We start from the raw sequence: 12,516 nt of genomic DNA, 5'->3' as shown, positions 1-12,516 counted from the left end.
AATGGTGTCCCTGCAAAAAAAAAAGATATGGAGGATCTCAGAATGCGACCCCAGGATCTCAGAATGCGGCCTTATTCACAGATAGGGTCTTTACAGAGGTGACCAAAGTAAGACAAGGTGATTAGAGGCCCTATAATAATAACTTTTTTCTGGCTACATTTGCTTAAATGTAGCCAGAATGTATGCAAAACAACCCCCCCCCCCCCGCCAGAATGTATACTCTAGAATAAAGCTAATAGCTCTGAAAAGACTAGAACAAGATGATGTCAGGGAGGAAATTACGGAAATTGACTTGGTTTCCTGCCATTGCTCAGGAATGCCCAGGAACACGTCAGGGATGGGGTTCGTGGAGGTTTAAACATGATGGTGGCCTGCTCCCCACTCTGTCTCCATTACCAGTTATAAGAGTGTACCCCTGGATTTTCCTGGAATTCCAGGAGGCCCCGGTGGCAAGGAGATATCAGATGCTACCACAACCCCGTAGGGAAGTTCCACATTCTTGGTTCACCCCACTGACCCTGACTGAGCAGGACAATGGCAGCACCCCCATGATGAAGGCGTCACTTTTGCATCCATTGGTTTGGCTTCTCTGTCATCAGAGCTCTTCTTGGTTTACCTGGGCAGTTTCTATATTAATCCAGAACAGTTTCTATATTAATCCTCAATATACACTTAATCTGAAAATAGGTAAGGATTCTAGAATAGGGGATCCCTGGGTGGCGCAGCGGTTTGGCGCCCGCCTTTGGCCCAGGGCGTGATCCTGGAGACCCGGGATCGAATCCCACGTCAGGCTCCCGGTGCATGGAGCCTGCTTCTCCCTCTGCCTATGTCTCTGCCTCTCTCTCTCTCTCTGTATGACTATCATAAATAAATAATAATAAAAAAATTTTAAAAAAAGGATTCTAGAGCAAAGGAATTGCTGGATAATGGTACAGAGCTCCACTTTTAAAATTCCAGTTATAAATCCACATGATCATAGCATCCACGCAAAGGACTAAGGGTCTAGCTTTCAGCAATATTTGTCGTCTGCTGTCCTAGGGATAGCTAGTAAACTGAACAGGCATTTTGCCAGGGACTTGAGGGGCATCTATGATTTGAAACTCACAATCAAATAAGAGAGATTGGTGGATGGATAAGTATGTGATAAAACAAACATAGCCAAGCGTTAATTCTTCTAGAATTGTTCTACGTGTTTGATAGATGTCTGTTCACTATATAATTTTTTTAAAGATTTTATTTATCTGAGAGAGAGAAAGGGAGGGAGTAAAAGAGAGAGAGCAGGAGCAGGGGGAGGGGCAGAGGGAGAGGGAGAAGCAGGCTCCCCGTGGAGCAGGGAATCCTATGTGGGGCTCGATCCCAGTACCCTGGGATCATGACTTAGGCCAAAGGCAGATGCTCAACTGCCTGAGCCACCCAGATGCCCCTAAAAAGTTTCTTTTTTTTTTAGTGGATTTACGCCTTAGAATTTTGAATGACTACAGCCCACAAAGTCTCAGGGCACGATGGCCCATCGTGGCTATGCTGTAGGAAGTTTACAGGTTGCACATGGGCAGAGTCTCCATGGTAAATGACACCTCACATCATGGCAGATAAATAGAAAGCAAACAACACAACCCAGGAAAAGACCCATGTGGCACCACATCTTCATTTTACACAAGTTGAATTATGGGAAGGCTGTGAAAATGAAATTAACGTAAGGGATAAAATATGTGGTTTTTTTTTTTTTATTTTTTGAATTTTTTATTTATTTATGATAGTCACAGAGAGAGGGAGAGAAAGAGACGCAGGCAGAGGGAGAAGCAGGCTCCATGCACCGGGAGCCCGATGTGGGATTCGATCCCGGGTCTCCAGGATCGCGCCCTGGGCCAAAGGCAGGCGCCAAACCGCTGCGCCACCCAGGGATCCCTAAAATATGTGGTTTTAACAAAGTTCCTTTCCGGCACTGCCTTTTAATGCCGAAAGTGCTTATAATGTAGTATTTATGGATTTGCCTATTTGAAAGAGATTTAAAATGTCTCCCCTACAAACGGTAAGGATCTCCTGGAAGGAAGAACATCCAGAAATGAGTCAATTAATTGTATAGAACTTAAAACAGCTCTGCCTTCGACTTCAGTTAGGAACACCAATATATCCGTGGTTTGTTTCAGGTCATTTGAATTGGTTTCTGGCTCTTGCACTTGGAAGAATCCTGACTGGGCCCTTGTCAATTAATTGCTCTTCCCTCTTTTAAAATTGAATGGCAAATATATTTTTTAACTTTAATAGGAAATACTTTGGGATCCCTGGGTGGCGCAGCGGTTTAGCACCTGCCTTTGGCCCAGGGCGCGATCCTGGAGACCCGGGATCGAATCCCACGTCAGGCTCCCTGCATGGAGCCTGCTTCTCCCTCTGCCTATGTCTCTGCCTCTCTCTCTCTCTCTCTCTCTCTGTGTGACTATCATGAATAAATAAATAAAATCTTTTTTAAAAAGTGTGTTGTTTGACTTCCACATATTAAAAAAAAAAAAGAAATACTTTAAAGTTGTTTTTTTTTTTCAGTAATCTCTACACCCAACATGGGGTTTGACCTCATAACCCTGAGATCTAGAGTCTCACACTCCACTAACTGAGCCAGCCAGGTGCCCCTTAATTTAATAGTAAATACTTTATTTTTATTTTTTTAAGATTTTATTTATTTATCATGAGAGACAGAGAGAGAGAGGCAGAGACACAAGCAGATTAGGTAGATCATCTATTGCTGCATCACAAACCATCACAAAACTTAGTGGCTTGAAACAATAGCCATTTTATTATTTCTCACAGTTCTGTTGGTTGATCGAAGCTCAGCTAAGTGGTACTTTGTGGTACTTGCCTTGTGTCATTCATCTGACTGTGGTTAGATGGCAGGAGAGGTGGAATGTCCAGAATGGCTGCATTCATGTGACGGGTCCTTGGAGTGGTCAGCAAGAAGGCTGGTCTTAGTGGGAGGGAAGCTGACACTCTTTCCATCTGTATCATCAAGGCCTCTGCCTTGCAGCCCCTCAACGCAGTCTCTCCACCAGGGTCTTAGGGTTCCTTACATGATTCTCAGAGATACAAAAAATACAAAAGCATAAGTTGCCAGGCCTTTTGAACGCTCCCCATATGCTATTTGTTAAAGTGAGTCACATGTGCTAATATCTGTATAACATGGCCCAGGCCCCTCACTTCCCCAGTTGCTCATTTCTCGTTGGGATTCTTTTCCTGGTTATTCTCGCATATCTGTTTTTCCAAATAAACTTTATAATTAACCTGCCTGGCTCTGGGAATAAAGAGAAGATGATATTCTTATTGGCATTGCTTTAAATTGATCAATTAAGTAGGGGAGAATGAACATTTTGGTGATGTTGAACCTTCTTATCCAAGAACATGGTATGCTTTTCCTTCCTTTCAAAGTTGCTGTCCTGTCTTCCACAAGACTTCATAGTGTTTCTCAACTTTTTCGCATTTCCCATCAAATCTATGTCTACCTTGTTCCATTACGTCCTAAACTTTTTAATCTCAGTGGGTTTTCTGGGCGGTGGGGCATGGGGGTTTATGGTGTGACAGCAAAATCTAAATTAATTTTTCTTCTAAGTATCAATCAAGCCATTAAATCTAACATCACTTACTGAATAATCCTCTATTCTTTACATATTTATGATATATTTTACCATTTACTAAAATCTCATATACTAACAAATTGGAATCTGTTCTGAGCTACTCTGTCCAATTGATCTTATGCCAAAATGATGCTATTTTAACTATTTAGCTTTACTATGTCTTATGCCTACTAGAGCTCTTTTCCCTACAATTAACTTTTTAAAAAGATATATCAATTCCATTATTTTCTTAAGAAAAATTTTCCCTACATTTCCTCATTAAAAATTACATATAGTTAAGCCTAAAATTAATTTTGTAAGACTGGACATTTAAAAAATTTTAGATTTTCTGATTGGAAATACTGTACATCTCTCCATTTTTCATATTTTATATTTCTCAAGTCAGCCTTATAGTTTTATTCATGTAACTCGAACATATGTTACATTCAAACTGCTCTGAGTATTTCATATTTTTATTGCCATTGAACATACAATCCTTATTTTCAAAACAGTTACTACTGTTAAATAGAAATGCCTATTGATTTTAGTATATGTAGCTGTTTTAAAATCTACAGGCACAACACATAAATGGTCAAAAAAATAACAGTCTTCGTTTCTCTGTAGATTAATCCAATTTAGCTCTCCAGCAACCATTTCTGCTGGGGTGGGGGTGGGGGAATCAATGTTACTATTTAGTGGGAACTCAGTTGATAGTGTATTATATTCTCTTTTCACACGCCCATTCTCTTTCTTGCCTTCTCCCTGAAATATTCTATCTGGGTTGGGGAGAGGTATATGGTTTAAAAATGCCACATGTCTTGGCCAGTATCTCAGCCCGAGCAGTTTACAGTCCTGTCCCAGCTCAGCAACATCATGCTGGGGGTGAGGGGTCACTAGATTAAGCCTGAGCTCTCCCCATTGCTGACTCAGCCCTCAACTCACTCTTGCAGGGTCTTCTAATCCTCTGCTTTTTCCCTCCGGCTCTCTGTTTTTTGTTTGTTTGTTTGTTTTGTTTTTTTCCTGTCCTTTTCTATATCCTGGCTCATCCCCATCCTCAACTGGGATGGTGACTCCAGAGGACAGGCAGCCAGACCCTACCCCAAGATGTACTTCACTCTGTTCTCTTTTTGTGCCTTTTTCTCAAGATCAGACACATTTTGTGTCTTGGGCAAAGCGCTCTTTATCACACATTTTGCGATCTAGGGCATAAATTTGATGGAGGGAGAGTTGGGGAGATACCTGCTAGGAATTACAAAGGATAAAAAAAATACCTTGGCTAATATTTCAACAGTATTGTCTCCTATTACGGAATTGAAACATACAGAAAAGCACAGAGAGTAGTATAGTAAAGTTCTGTGTCCTCATCACTCAACTTCAGGAATTATCAACATCTCTCACCTATGGCCCTGTCCCAACCACACCTTCTCTCTTTTTTTTTTCCTTCCCTTCCTCCTGGAGTTAATTTAAAGCAAATTCCACACATCATGACATTTTACTGTGGCCGAATATTTAGTCTTTGCTAATAATTTTACAGAGGATTCTTTCTTCGGTGTATCCCACAGGCTTTGTATGAAGCATTCACATTTCCTTATTTTTAGTTGGTTACTGTATCTTTTTAAAAAGATCTTATTTATTTATTCATGAGAGACACACAGAGACAGGCAGAGGGAGACGCAGGCTCCCTGCAGGGAGTCCAATGTGGGACTCGATCCCAGTACTCTGGGATCATGACCTGAGCCAAAGGCAGACGCTCAGCCGCTGAGCTACCCAGGCGTCCCGGTTACTGTATTTTTATTTGCTCCTTGATCTAATGTATTTGGGAGAGTTTGTCTAAATTTATAAATAGAAAAATTTGGGTGGTTAAAGGATCTGGACTGTACTTAACTAATTGAATATGAGATTTTCTTTGTGGCATAGAATGCAATCAATGCTTATAGATGCATATAGACACTTGAAAAGGTGAATCCCTTGTGATTCCATTATATGTAATTGTACCTCTTAATTACTTTGTTAAAATCCCTTATGCCTTTATTGCTTATGCATTCAATCTCTGACAGACTGTTTTGAGTTAAAATCTTCTACTAACTGCATCTACTGTCTATTTATCTAAATATTTTTGTCGTATATATAGGTGATGGGTTAAATTGTGTCCCCACCAAATTCATATGATGAAATCCTAACCCCCACTACCTCAGAATGTGACTGTAATTGGAAATAGGGGGATCCCCGGGTGGTGCAGCGGTTTGGCGCCTGCCTTTGGCCCAGGGCGCGATCCTGGAGTCCCGGGATCGAATCCCACGTCGGGCTTCCGGTGTATGGAGCCTGCTTCTCCCTCTACCTGTGTCTCTGCCTCTCTCTCTCTCTCTGTGACTATCATAAATTAAGGAAATAGGGTCTTTACAGAGGTAATCAAGTCAATATGAGCCCTACTCCAATATGACATGTCCTTAGAAAAAGGGAGCTCTTGGAGAGAGATGTCCATGCAGGGAGAACGTGATGTGATAATGAAGACACATGAAGGCAAAGAGAAGAGTTGCAGAAGAAGACAGCCACCTGCAAGCCAAGGAGAGAGGATAGGAGCAGAACCTTCCCTCGCAGCCCTTGAGAGAAACTAACCCTACTGACATCTTGTTTTCAGACCTCAAAGTCTCCAGAACCAGACACGAGAGAACCATGTTTGTTCTCAGCTACTCTATTTGCAGTTCTTTGTGATGGCAGCTCCAGTAAGCTAATATACCATACAACTCTCCTATGGCTTTCATGGTGTGTCTTTGCTATCAGTTTCTATAAAATCGCCTTTGATTACAAGTTGTACCCCTGCTCGATTTTTACATTTGATTGGCAGTGCTTTGCCCAGTCTTTTCATGGAGACCCTGTGTTCCTTTGCACTAAGCCCAGACATTTGTTGTGTGCACATATGTAGCATGTGATTGGTGACTGGACACGTGAGCTCTGGATGAAAATGGGTGGCTGCCATTTAGTTGCTACATAGCTTTGGGTGGGTCCACTAATCCTTCTGTGCCTCAGTTTTTCCCTTTTGTAAGGTGAGGGAATTGTAATTCTCCTTATAAGGATCGAACAAATTAAAATATTTAAAGTGCTTAGCACAGTGCCTGGTCCACGGCAAGTACGTGACATATATGTGAGTCATCATGAGTCCTGTCAACTTTATAATGAAGGTACTGGGATCATTTTACAGAGGCTTAGAGAAGTTAAGTCAGGAAGCTGGTGTGACAGGATTGTTGAAGGCTGGGTTGCCAGGGGGCAGGTCCTGAGATGGAGATTAATGTGCAGGAAGTATATAAAGGGGTACTCTCCAGATCAACAGGTGTGGGGATGGAGGTGAAGCAAGGAGGATTGGGTTGGGCAGTAGGAGAAGTTTACTTGTGATGCTATCACAGCAAAGGCTCCAGCCAATGGGAATAAAGTGCTTTAAAATATGTCCACAAATTTTTGATGCTCAGTTCCAAAGGTTGGTCCAAATTCCCCTTCCCTTGAGTGTGGGCTGAAGTTAGTGACTCTCTTCTAACCAACAGAAGAAAAGTAAATGTGAGAGTTCAGAGCCTAGGTCATAGAAGGCTCTACAGCTCTGTTTGCTCTCCCTGTGGGACTGCCTGGCCTGGGAGAAGTTAGCTCTCAAGCAGCCTGTGAAGAGTCTCAAGCAGCCTGTGGACAGTGCATGTGGTAAGGAATCGAGGGCTCCAGCCCACAGCCACATTAGGGCGTCATCTTGGAAGTAGATCCTGCAGCCCCAGCCAGTCTTCAGATGACTGTGGCTTTGCCTAACATCTTGGCTGCGACCACCTGAGACCTTGAGCCAAAATGACCCAGTGAAGCTCCTCCTGAGTTCCTCACTCACATACACTTTGAGATCAAAAATATTTGTTGTGTTAACTACTAATTGTTGAAGGTAATTTGTTATGCAGCTAATATAGGGAGCTGCCTTGTCCTTCAGAGTTGTTCCAAGCTGAGGTGAGGGGAAGAGGTATTCATATCCTAAATGGACTCATCATTGATACGGGCTGTCCCCCAAATCTCCCCTGCCCCTCTCAGAGGACCATAACTTTGGGCAAAGCAGTATTCTTCAGCTAAGTGAAGGTTTTGAAGACTGAACTGACAGCTCTTGAAAGCAATACTCTCAGCAGCTCAAGAACATGTCCCTCAGTCCTAAAAGATCTGGGCTGAGCATCACAGCCTCCACTGAAAGATGTTTAGTGGGACCTCGCCTCCTGTCTCGGAATGGGCATTAGGCTCACAGCTGAACCATAGTGCCCTATCTTCTAGTGAAAGATGCCTACAATTGGAGCCAGACACTTTCCCCAGGGCTTGATAAAAAGCTGCAGATCAAGCTCTGCTTCCACCAAATACTTCCCCAGTCTTCTCTATCTCATTCTATATATGGAGGGAGAAGAAAGAATGAAAGGAGGTAGTTGGCCTTGTGGAGAGTGCAATGTTTCTGGAGGGAAGTGATATAAAGGGGGAGGCTGCAGGGTAATCCTGTCCTTGGTATTGGTTGGGTCTACTGGAGGGTGAGGCTGTTTTTCCATTCACTCCTTGCAAATCTGTCTGGTCAGCATTCTTGCTGATTTATTCCCGTCTCTATTTCCGTCTCTATTTCCGGAAGGAGCAAGAAGACTGAAGAGAGACAGTTGGGTGGAGAGGAGAGGCCTTGGGGCAGCTTCTAGTTAAGCCCTTTTGTGTGATATGGATGTGTGTTTCTCATGAGTCACGTGAACTCCGTGGAAGACAAATGGTCTTGAGCTGCCTTGATGAACCCTCACCAAGAGGCTGAGTGCCCTAGTGGGTGCTGGCAGGGGGGTGATGGAAAAGATTAAGCTGGAAATAGATCTCCCATGGAAATGTATGGAAGGGAGAAGGCCCGCAATGTCTTCTCCTATGTACCCCCTTGAAAGGAGTTTCAAGCATAGACCAGTTACCCAGACAAAAAGGAATCAAGAGAGAATTTGGCAGTGGCCAGATAAGCGATGCTTGTCTCAACACAGAAGCAAGGCCTGGAGAGGATGTTGAAGAAGTGTCGGAGAGCCAGAAAAGTGACTCCCACCTTCCCACCCCCACTAAGGATCTGGTGTCCCACTCAGGTCATGAGACTGACACTTTGACATGGTCTGATTTTTAGTAACTGAAATTGACCAGATAGAGGTATGGCCTCAGGTGCTACTTAGGGATGGGAAAGATTCAAAAGAGAACAATTGGTGGGGATCCCTGGACGGCTCAGCGTGGCTCAGCGGTTTAGTGCCTGCCTTTGGCCCACGGCGCAGTCCTGGAGTCTCAGGATTGAATCCCACATCCGTCTCCCTGCATGGAACCTGCTTTTCCCGCTGCCTGTGTCTCTGCCTCTCTCATGAATAAATAAATAGAATCTTTAAAAAAAGAGAGAGAGAGAGAGAACGATTGGAGAAAAATGGACTGCTTCATGTTTGGAAGCCATCACACAGAGAGGGCAGATTAGTGATCATTGCTGCAGCTAAAGCTCTCTGCTCTACACCAATATTCCATAAAGATGGTGTACAACCCACAAAGATGAGAACCGCAGGCCCTACCTGACCTCAAGGAACAAGAAATGCTCGGCTGTAAAATAAATATAAAGCAGGTTGGCTGAGCAAACGAGTCTAGAATGGGGATTCTTGTGTGAGATGTTTCTCTTCCTGCTTCCCTTCGTGGTCTACCGTGATTGGTATTTTACCAGTTGGAAATGATGGGGGAAGTCTGGTGGAGAGGGATTCATTTCCTGGAATTGCAAATAGACTAGACTGTGATTATTAAATCCCTGATGGATTGTTTTAGAATTGCCAGAGTTTGAGTTGCAGGAAGACATCCTGGGGAGACTGAAGCCCTGAGGGCAGAGAGGAGCTGAAACCCGAGACCTGAATATTGGGAAACACCACCTTGTGACACCCTTCGAGAGCAATTGTAGCTATAGCACCATCACTGTCCTCCTATCAGATGCCTTCAATTCTCAAGAGGGAGGCACCAGTGACAACTGATTCATGAAACTGTTTTATATGGGAAAAAAAAATTTTTTTAAAGACTTTATTTATTTATTCACGAGAGACACAGAGAGAGGGAGAAGCAAGGCTCCCTGCGGGGAGGCAGGTGGGAGACTCCATCCCCAGGACCCCGGGTCACGCCCGGAGCCGAAGGCAGATGCTCAACCACTGAGCCACCTGGGGAGCCCCTTACAGCAAATTTCCAATATAACCCTAAAAGTGATGCATTTTAAAAAACAGACCTCAGAACTAAGGAATTTGTTTTTATTTTTTTTAATTGGAGCTCAAGAACTAAGGAATTTAAAAACATAAAAGCACTTCTTCGCTGCACTACCGGTTACCAAAATTACGAAACGTCAGCCTTCTGCGTGGTGGCAAAGCCCTGGTTTAAAACCCCTACAAGGAGCCTGATGACGCTCGAGGCAGTGCGTTCCCTAACTGCGCGGCTGCCCTGCCTGCAGGCACCTGCCCCCCGAGGCCAAGCCCCGACCGTCGGCGCCGGCGGGGAAGCACAAGGACACCCGGCAGCTCCGCGCGCCGCCGGCCTTCTGCGCCTGCGCGCCGCGCCAGCCCGCAGCCTGCGCTCCCTCATGAATATTCAGCACCCGCTCCAGGGCGCGCGCCGGGGGAGTACCCACAAGCCTCCGCGGCCCCGCCGCTCCGAGCCGGGCGAGGTCACCCGGCGCTCCCCGAGTCCTGGGCCCTCGGCCCGGCGGCGGCAGCGCGGGGCCCGGGGAGGGGACGCCGGCCCTCAGAAGCCCCGGAAGAGACTGGGGAGATGGCGAGAGGAAGGAGTGCTGGGGCGGGAACGCGGCCCCCCAGTTACCGCCGCCTCCTCGCCAACTCCTTCGCGCGCTGCCTGACGGGAGCCTCCCCTTCCCGGCACAGGCAGGGCCCGCGCGACGCGGCCTCGGCCCCGCCCCCCGCCGCGGGGCACGCCGGGAGAGAGCCGTTTTCCGTCCCCCTCCCTCAGTAAACAAGAAAGGGGAGGGTATTTCCGGTGTTAAGACAGTCTTCGCGGAAAGGGTGGGGCCGGCGTGGCCCCGCCCCTCACGCCCGGCAGGGGCGGGGCGAAGAGTGACAGCGTCTCGCTCCGCGCGGAGGCCCGCCCCGGCACCGGAAGAAGGAAGGCGGAGGGTGGGGGGCGGGGAGAAGGAGGCGGGGCCCGGCTCGGAGGGGCGGGGCGAGTCGCCGTCCCCGCGGGTCACGCGCGGCCGGAAGTGGCGCCCGCCGCGGAGTGATCGAAATGGGCACGTCCCTGGACATTAAGATTAAGAGAGCGAACAAGGTGTATCACGCCGGGGTAAGTAGGGAGGGCGGGCCTGCAGGTGCGTCTTGGGGACACTCGGGGGGGGTTCGGGGGGCGGGGCAGAGCGCTCCGCCAGGTGCGGCCGCGCCAGGTGCGCCCCGCCGCGCAGACGAGGGAGGGCCGAGGGCCGAGGGCCGAGGGCCGAGGGGCGGGCGCCTGAGCCGCACCGTCCACCGTCCGGCCCCTCGAGCCCCCGCCCGGCCCCGGCCCCGGGCCCCCGGCCTGACTGTCCGCTGAGGGCGGAGGAGCGCGGCGCCCACAAGCCCACCTCCGGCCTGACTGCCGAGGCCTCCAGGAACCCGCCTGGGCCCCGGTCAGCTCTGACACCACGCGAAACTCAACTCCTTCCTCCGGTTTCATTCTCTTGAGCGATCGGCAGAAGTGATCGTATTAAAAAATGCAAGTACAAAAAAAAAAAAAAATAAAACTCTTAACGGCATCAGCAAGTTTTGGGCCCCTCGCCAGTCAGTTACCCTCCTCCGGCCTCAGTTTCCTTGTTTGCAAAACGAGGATGATTTGAGGTTCCTGTAGCTCAGCCCTACTGTGTATCAGAATCAAGCACCCTGGGAATTTTAAAGTATGATTGCACACTGGGGGATAAAGTTGAGGGTGGTGGTTGGTCCCATAAATGCAGAGCAGTGTCAAAAGGGATTGAATAGGGAGGGCAGACCGGGTGGCTCAGTGGTTTAGCAGCTGCCTTGACCCATGTTTCATTTACCCATTTGTCTGTTGATGGACAAATGAATTGTTTTCACTTTTTGGCTTAAATGGATAAGGCTACTGTGAACCTTCTAGTGCAAGTTTTTGTGTGAACATAGGTTTTCATTTCTCTTGGATATATACAGAGGAATGGAATCGCTGGGTGATATACTTTTATGTTTAACTTTTTTTTTTTTTTTTTTTTTTTTTGAGAGACAACGCAGGTATAGGAGCTGGGGTGGGAGATGGGAAGGGCAAAGGGAGAGAGAGAATCTTAAGCAAGCTTCTTGCCCAGTGCAGACAGCCTGACTTGGGGCTCTTTCTCACCACCCTGAGATCATGAACTGAGGTGAAATCAGGAGTCAGACACTTAACCAACTGAGTCACCTAGGCACCCCACTATGTTTAACTTTTTGAAGACCCACCAAACCATTTTCCAAAGCACCTGCCCCGCTCTACATTCCACCAGCAGTGTACAAGGATTCTAGCTTCCTTTCTACTTTGTATTCTCCTAACTTTTCTATAGCTTGGACATTGAAAATAAGAATTGGGGGAGGCAGTGATAGGAGACTATATACATTTTGCTTTAGTAATTACTTTTTTTTTTTTTTTTTTTAAGATTTTATTCATGAGAGATAGAGAGGCAGAGACCCAGGCAGAGGGAGAAGCAGGGTCCATGCAGGGAGCCTGATGTGGGATTAGATCCCAGGACTCCAGGATCACGCCCTGGGCCGAAGGCAGGTCCTAAACCGCTGAGCCACCCAGGGATCCCTCTTTTTTTTTTTTTTTAAATAAAGATTTTATTTATTCATGAGAGACATGGAGAGAAGCAGAGACACAGGCAGAGGGAGAAGCAGGCTCCATGCTGGAACCTGATGTGGGACTTGATCCCAGGGACTCC

General features: G+C 46.6%; 1 protein-coding gene across 1 annotated transcript in view; it reads left to right on the top strand.

Annotated features, from left to right (window-relative positions):
• Positions 1–10,751: 10,751 nt before the first annotated feature.
• The window catches only part of VPS26C (VPS26 endosomal protein sorting factor C), a 44,531-nt gene continuing 42,766 nt past the window's right edge, over positions 10,752–12,516 (top strand). Inside the window, exon 1 of the mRNA XM_025450004.3 lies at positions 10,752–10,910. Within this exon, the coding sequence (XP_025305789.1) occupies positions 10,854–10,910 (57 nt within the window). The 5' untranslated portion in view covers positions 10,752–10,853. The remainder of the gene's footprint in view (positions 10,911–12,516) is intronic.

This window comes from Canis lupus, chromosome 31 (genome assembly GCF_003254725.2).
Source record: "Canis lupus dingo isolate Sandy chromosome 31, ASM325472v2, whole genome shotgun sequence".
NCBI lineage: Eukaryota > Metazoa > Chordata > Mammalia > Carnivora > Canidae > Canis > Canis lupus.
The sequence above is the reverse complement of the archived record's forward strand: the minus strand, read 5'-3'. Positions and strand labels throughout refer to the sequence as shown.